Genomic DNA, 7,482 nt, shown 5'->3' on the forward strand with positions numbered 1-7,482 from the left:
CAAAAGAGATGGCCCACTTTTCCAGGACGCAGAATGCGAGTTTTCAGGGGATGGTGAGAACCCTGATCTGCTGTTTCCCGCGACTGATTCCCGGATCTCAGAAATACTCCCCTTTCTGTGGCTATGCGCTCTCGCCCTTGGCAGAACCCCATGCAGCTCCTGTCTTTCTCCTCGTCTATCATAGCACATAAAAAGCCCCGCTGGGGCTGGGCTGGCGTGTGGATTTTAAGTCGTAGGGAAATGTGCGATTGTAATGAGAATTGGTGAGAACACGAGGTCCCAGAGCCATGGGGTCCGGCTACACAGAGTCCCAAACTGGGACTCCCTGCGGCGGGATCTCTCCAGGGTCCTCGCATTCCTCTCCTGGAATGGTTTTGCGACCAAGGACGCTGCAGACGGAATTTGTCTCAAAGCAATGCGCGGAGGCCCTTTCGAGAAGAGGCCGCATCAACCCTAAGACTTGGATTTTTTCCCTAATGAATCGTTGTCAATCTAAGCGCAGCGAAGGACGGATTTCGTGCGCTCGCAGGGAAGTGGTTCCTATCCTCTGGGCTGGTGGCAGAGATAATGAAACATTTAGGGCCTGAGGGTGAACCCCAGGCAGGACAGGAGGCGCTGCAGGGGTCGGGACCCGAGGCGCAGCCGGGGAGATCTCCCTCCTTCCCCTCCAGCTCCACTCTCTGCGCTCCAGCACGCGTGTGGGCCAGGCTGGAGCATTCGGGAACGGAAGCGCACTGGGTTGGCGTGGAAGGCAGACGCTGCAGGTGCCGGAGGGGCTGGCTGAGCTGTAAGGTGAGGAGCCAGCTCGACTTCCCAGTCCCATCTCCAACCCAACCCAGCAGGGAGCCCCAATCAAAGTCCCGCGCCTGTCTAATCCAGAGCGGAGGCCTCGGGGCCCAGAGCCACCGGCATTTCTAAGAAAAAAAAAGTTTATTTAAAATTTTGTACATAAATAAATAAATAAATATCTCCTGGTATTACCGAGACCGTACAATTACACAGCTAGGCGGGGCAGTGCCGGAGTAGGGTGGGGGCACGGGGGAAGAAGGGTTGCCAGGGGCGGAGAGCCGGGGGCTATGTTTGGGGGAATGCAGAGCTTGTTTGTCGGAAACTGAGTGAATCGGTTTCCCCAATATGTACACCACGGGCATTTCTCCTATGGGAGAGGAGCTGCAGGGACTGAGGACAGCAAGGCCTGATCAAGGGACAAACGGACTGTCTGAAGGAGGAGGTTCTGCAGGAGAGGAAGGGAAAGGGAAAAGAAATTTCATAAATGTATGGGGAGGAGAGTGGGAGATGTGGATAAACGACCAAAGAAAGAGGTGGGGAGGGAGAGAAAGACATTTAAAAAAGAGAGAAGTGGACGGGCATCCGGGGTGAAAGGCAGAACTCAACCGTGGACAGAGAAGACTAAGCCTGAGCCAGCCCAGAGAGGGCGGGCGAGGAGGCGCGGGCGGCCAGCGAGGCGCTGTGCCAGGCGGGTGTGCCCGAGGGCCGCAGCGCTGCACTGCCCAAGAGAACTCAAGCGCTTGCAGGGTCACACTTTGGAGCTCGCTTTGGATGCGCGCGAGCCCTGGGGCAGGGATACCACCGGCAAGTCTCCGCCCAGCTCTCAGCCCTGCCCAGGGCCCGGGGCCTCCGTGAAGCCTGCCAAATCCGTGCGGGGGGGGCGCCCAGTAGTTTGGCAGCGGGTGCCTGGGAACCAGCGCTGCGTCCTGGGACCAGTCTTTGAGGCGCAGGGAGGTCTTGGGGTGAGCGACCTAGAGAGACGCACGCCTAGGGAGTGACCGTGAGATCTCGGTCGTCCTTCCCCGAGGAGGACGGAGACATGGGCAATTCGTCGTCATCCTCGGAGCACTTGGCTGAGGAGAGCGACGCGCACTTGCAGCCCTGAGGTGTGCCCCCGCCAGCACCAGCACCCCCGCTGCTGCGGTGGTTGCCGCCCTTGCCCTCCTTCTTGTGCTTCACCCGGCGGTTCTGAAACCAGATCTTCACCTGCTTCTCGGACAGATTCAGGTAGGTCGCGATCTCAATGCGGCGTAGACGGGACAAGTACATGTTGGAGGCGAACTCGCGCTCCAGCTCTAGCAGCTGCGTGCTGGTGAACGCCGTGCGCATCCTCTTGCTGCTGGGCAGCTGGTTCGAGCTGCTGTCTAGAGGGGGTGGTGGAGCAGAGAGGGAAGCGGTCAGACATTTGCGCTGTGGACCCAGTCCCCTGCTAGGCGGCCGCTGGAATCCCATGACTTTGGTCTCTCACTCACCCCTTCTCCCGCAACACCACCTGCAGCAGCTCCACCTCGAGCGCCTGCTTACCGAGCTGCGGGATCCCGGTTCTCCTGGAGTCATGCAGCCCTGGACCCCCTTTATGGAGCGCCCCGGACCCCCCTCCAGGACCTGGATCTTTGCCCTCTCCACCTCCTGGCCCTTTATCTGCTCACCACTCTGTGCCCTCCCCTCAGGTCCCCGACATGACCCTCTCAGCCCCTAGAACGCCCAGGGTCCCTCTTCCCCCTTTCCTGGCACGCCAACCTGCCTCTGATCACTTCTGCCTCGTCCCTCTGCGCGGCGGCCCTGCTTACCCACGGAGATGCAGTGGAACTGCCTGGGGTCCGGTAGTGGGTAGGAGGTCTGGTAGAGCGCGGCGGCGGCGGCCGGGCCGTGAGCGACCCCGGGCGACACTGCAGAATGCTGGCGGCCCAGGGGCGCATGGCAGTACTGCGAGCCGAAGGGCGGGAAGGACGCCTTGAGCAGAGGCAGAGCGGGCGGCCCGGGAGGCCCGTGCAGCTGCGAGGCGGTGACGCAGAGCGGGCATACGCACAGCAGCCCGGCCTTGCGCGCGTGGCAGGCGCCGGGCGAGAGACCATGCAGCGCGTGCGGCGGGGGCACCGCATAGGGGAAAAGCGGCGGCGGGCTGCCCTCGGGCGCCTTCTTCTCTCCCGCCTCGCGCAGCACCAGCGAGTCCACCAGGAAGGAGCGCGGCATGGCCCCGGCGCGCGGCCGCCCGGCAGCCAGCCCGCCCCCTGCGCCCGCCGGACCTCCGGGCTCTCCAGGCGCTTTCTCGGGCCTCGGCCGCCCGCAGCTGGCTGTGCCCGGCGGCTGGAGGCGCGGCTGGGCTGGGGCTGAAATCGACTCAGCAGCAGCCGCGGGCGCCGCCCAAAGAGCGCGGGGTGCTGGCCAGCGCTAGTGGTGCTGAAAGGCGCCGGCGGCGCCGCTTAAATAGGACTATTGCCATGTGATGGGCTACGCCAGGAGCGGCCGGGGCCTCTCAATAGGGTTTTTGTGCCTTTTCTCTTGGCATTCACTCTGCACGCTTCCTCATTATTTCACTTGTTAACTAAATGAACTGCATAATGTACTCTATTCTTGTCAACCCCACCCACGCCGTAACAGGCGCCCTCGCCCCCTCCTCTCCCTTTTGCGGGTTTATTTTCTCATTCTCCCGCGATTTAATATTCTTTTCTTTCTCTTTATTCCTTACTCCCCTTTGACTTTGCCATGGGGATCGGCCCGTTTATCTTATTGATTTTGCATCCCCGCTGCCTCACCTCTACAGACAGATCCCCACGGGCGCACACCCCCATCTCTTCTGCCCACTTGGTCCTGGTCCCCTTCTTTCTATTATCTCCCCTGCCCCCAAAAGCACGCTGCCTCCACTCAGTTCTGCCAGCTCAGCTCTGTGCCCCTGCAAGCGTCCCTGCAGCCGGCTCCGATCCACCTGTGGAATCCCTCTCCTCTCCCTGTGTCAGAAGCAGGAGGCCCAGGGTTTGTGCGCGAGGGAGGCGCCTGGGGGGCTGGAGGAGAAGGGTTCACTGTTCCTCATCCAGCACTAGCCCGATCGCGGTCTCTCTGTTTTCTCTAAGTTTCTCAAATAGTCTTAACTTTGGCACTGCCTGCAACGCCGTCTTTGTTCCGCAGATGCTGGCCAACCAGCCCTTCCCTTCGAATGACAGGGCCTTGCATGTAAAAATAGAGAAAAGTAGTCGCTCGGAGTCAAAGGCAGGGACGGGGAATGGGGAATGAAAGCCTAGACCATGCAGATCGAGATCTCGCACCCACTTAAATGTGGCGAGCGTGGACGTCTCTGCCAGCGTGGATCTTGCAGGTATCCTCTGCACTGGCGCACGCTCCTCCGGTAGCGCGCTCAGAAACCACGGCCTTCCGCCAGCGCCGGGCGGCGCGAAGGGCAGTTGTATTCTCAGCTTCGGCTGCTTTCGCCAACCCTGACCCGGCTCCGCTGTCCCCAAGGCCAGGCTTCTTCCTCCTGCCGCGTCACTCTCTTCTTTCTGGTCACACAATGGTTAAACAACTTCAAACGCCCGGCGCTGGGTACACAGCTTCGGCTTTTTAAATCGTCCTCGGGCTCAAAGCTGTTTCGCTCAGGAGCTTTTTCCATACAATGGGAAATTAGCATAAATATTTCGAATTTACATCCCGGGACTTTTCACTGGAGACGTTTACTTTCGATTTTATTGGAACCAAATCGCTGCCATCACTTCTCTGAGCCCTGAATGGAATTGTGAGAAATGGAGGGGGAAGCTTGGGGATAGGGGAAGCAGTGCACAGAAATAAGGCTACCGAAACCCTATGCGTTTGCATGGGCTTTCATCACTGATGACATCTTTGCAATGACAACAGCAACAAATTATCACTGATCAAAAAGGAAAGAGAATTTGTTTTGGAAGGAAAAACCCCTGCTCCCATAAAAGGGAGGGGGGAAATAACCGGCCAACCTGCTAGCATGCCATCTAGCAGGGGTAAGGGTTCGATGTTCCCTCGGTTGCCTCGCATGGGGTGGAGGGCACGACTGCTCCCTACGCCGCGGTCTCGGCTCCAAGGCTCCCCCTCAAGGGTGGTGCCTGCAAACCAGCCGGAACGCATCAATGCAGCCTAATTCCCGTTTTAATTGCTCTCTGGGAAATTTGGGCAGGGCTGGGCCGCTAAGAGCGAGCCGGAGCGGGCCCCGGGCCCGGAGAAGGGCTCCCCGCTGGGCCGAGGCGGGCTGAGGAGGCGGGTACGGGCGGGGCCCGCGGGCTGGAAGGGGCGGGCCCCGCGCCCGGGAGCGGAGCCCTTGAGGGGCCAGTGCCGAGCTCCGCTGGGAGCCGCCCCGCGAGCCCAGGGACGAAGGGGTTAAGAGCCCCTGAATGGGAGCAAGGCCAAAGCCACTGGGAACGAATATGGGGAGGGGGTAGCCGGGGGGAGGAATAACCAGTTTTTCCCCCCTCTCCCTCCAGCCTCTGGACCTTATTGAATGTCATTGAAGAAAGTTTTGAATGCCAGATAAAGAGAGGCGAATTAAAGTGTGTGACAGCGGAGGATAAGCAAACACAAAGAGAACTCTGTCACACTTTGGGTAAAATCCGTGGGCTTTTTACCAAGTCTCTTCGCTATGATTGAATTAAGTAATAGGAAAACATTTTCTTTTCAGTTTAGAGCCATTAGACAAAAACTTCAAAGCGAATAACACTTTTTAATGTGCGGCCCCACAATGGATGGGGTTTTGTGCTGAAATGTTTAAATGGTTTGTTGTGCAACTCGGCGCGGGAGAGACCCTGGCCCAAGCAAAACAGCATCCGCGACAGTGTTTTCGGGCGGCCTGGAAAGGACGCGCGCGCAGCCCGCGGTCTCGGAGCCCGCGGGCCGCGGCCGGGAAGGGGCTCCCTGTGCGGCGGGCCCGGGCGCGCCCCCCAGCGTGCCCGCGTCGGGAAGGAGCTCCGTGCCCGCCGAGCAGGCCGGCTCCGGCTAGCGGGCCCCGCCAGCCCGGCCCTCCGGACCCCGCGGCCTCTGCCCGCCGCCAGGTTTCCGGGGCCGCTGGCTGGGGTCTCTCGCGCGGCCCCGCTGCTGTCAGTGCAAAGCGCCCCCCAAGGCTCGCTTCAGCCGGGTTTGAACTTCCTCGCCCGAGCAAAGGCCTCTAGGGCGGGGCGGGCCGGGAGGAGGTGGCGGGATTAGCCTGACAGCCCGAGACAGGGGCCGGGGAGCCTCTCGGCCCGGCAAGCTCTGCCCCCGAGCTGGTTTTCAAGTGTCCATCAGGGACAGTTCAACACGGAATAATTTCTGTTGTTCCGGGCTTTTCTTCTCCTTTCATTCTGTCTCCTCGCCTATGGGTAGAGAGAACACATCATTTTTTTTTTTCTCCTGGAATCGTAGCTCTAAGATATTTGCAGTAAAAACTGCACAAATGAGGTGGTGGTGGTCGTCGTGTTTCCCTTGCCTAGTTCTTGTTTTTCTTCAAATGTCAGTTTCCTTCTCAGGAAGACCAATGACCTTGTTTAAAATACGATTTCTCTTTCTCCTTACTTTATAAGCATATTCTGACTTTATGTGTCTCTGCTCATTTGTTTTTCTATCCCCCACCCCTGAGATATATGTCCAGGAGAATCAGGGTTTTTGTCTATCTTGTGCATTGCTGTATCCCAACTCAGAAAGTTCCTGGTACATGTAGGAGCTCAGTATATATTTGCTGAATGAAAAAGTGAATGAAAGAGATCTGAGTCAGGAGGTGGGGTGGCTAGGAGGGCTTCCTGGCATGCCTGCTTAATACATCTAGAAGCACTGCATGGAGCACATGACCCGTGAAACCCTGGAGGGCAGGGGCTGTCTGAATCTCTCCCAGCCCTACCCAGTGCCCTGATGGTTACAGGAGCTCAGTGTGTTTGTTGAGTGAGTGGCAGATGGGCAAGTCAACATGTTGGTCCCTAGCCCTCCACAAGAGGTTCTCAAGTTCCTTCACAGATGGTCCCATTCAAGGCAGTTCCAGTGTCTCCCTCTGCAGGAGTTGGATGAACCCAATGGCTCAAGGTTAGGGTTTGTTATCAAGGTCTTTACATGGTATATAAGAGAGGGGTTGGTTAGAAAAGGACGAGATATGGTATATGCTCTGGAATGATCAGTGAGCATGTTTGCTTTTTCTAGCTGAAGGCAGTGGAATGGGAACACTCATTGTAAAGAAAAGGTCTGCTCCCCTGACCAGACCAGTAGTGACTCAGACAACTCCACTGGGAGAGAACAAGCTATTCAGTTCAGCAGCGGGGCAGGGGGAGCACCTGGTGTGCCAGGGAATGCTGAAGGGAGCTGGGAGCCAGGAGAGGGAGAAACCCAAGGGAGAGGTGGGGGAGTGTGGTGCCCAGACCTGGGTATGGATGGGAAGTGGAGACGTGATCATGAAGGGCCATACTAACTGCTTTGGACTTGATCCTATTGTGAGATTTTTAAGCATGCAGAGTAACAGAGTTGGATTTGAACTTGAGAAATATAATGCAAGCAGCAGGAAGTTCTATTGGTAGGGACAGAGAGAGGCCAGAGCAGGGTCCAACAGAGTTGGCTTGCAAATGAATATTTATTGGACTATTGGATGAACAAAGGTAGGGAAACAAGTAAGGAGAAGATTGCATTAGTTCAGGCAATGGATGATGACTACCTGAACTGGGGTGGGGCAGGACCAGAACAAGGAAATATTTGGGAGAACTTGAAGGGTAATGGGTAGGA

At 57.8% G+C, this 7,482-nt stretch overlaps 1 protein-coding gene across 1 annotated transcript; it reads right to left on the bottom strand.

Annotated features, from left to right (window-relative positions):
* Nucleotides 1-1,773: 1,773 nt before the first annotated feature.
* On the bottom strand, nucleotides 1,774-3,022 carry GSX1 (GS homeobox 1). The gene is made up of 2 exons (XM_045566852.1): nucleotides 2,580-3,022; nucleotides 1,774-2,153 (listed from the first exon to the last, which is right to left on the bottom strand). The coding sequence occupies exons 1-2, from the start codon at nucleotides 2,980-2,982 to the stop codon at nucleotides 1,777-1,779; spliced, it is 780 nt and encodes a 259-aa protein (XP_045422808.1). The 5' UTR covers nucleotides 2,983-3,022; the 3' UTR covers nucleotides 1,774-1,776.
* Between the last annotated feature and the right edge of the window lie 4,460 nt (nucleotides 3,023-7,482).

This window comes from Lemur catta, chromosome 13 (assembly GCF_020740605.2).
Source record: "Lemur catta isolate mLemCat1 chromosome 13, mLemCat1.pri, whole genome shotgun sequence".
Lineage (NCBI taxonomy): Eukaryota > Metazoa > Chordata > Mammalia > Primates > Lemuridae > Lemur > Lemur catta.

Coding starts and splice junctions, on each gene's coding strand:
- GSX1 (XM_045566852.1), bottom strand. CDS start 2,982: ATGCCGCGCTCCTTCCTGGTGGACTCGCTGGTGCTGCGCGAGGCGGGA. Junction 2,154..2,579: donor GTTCCACTGCATCTCCGTGG/GTAAGCAGGGCC, acceptor CACCCCCTCTAG/ACAGCAGCTCGAACCAGCTG.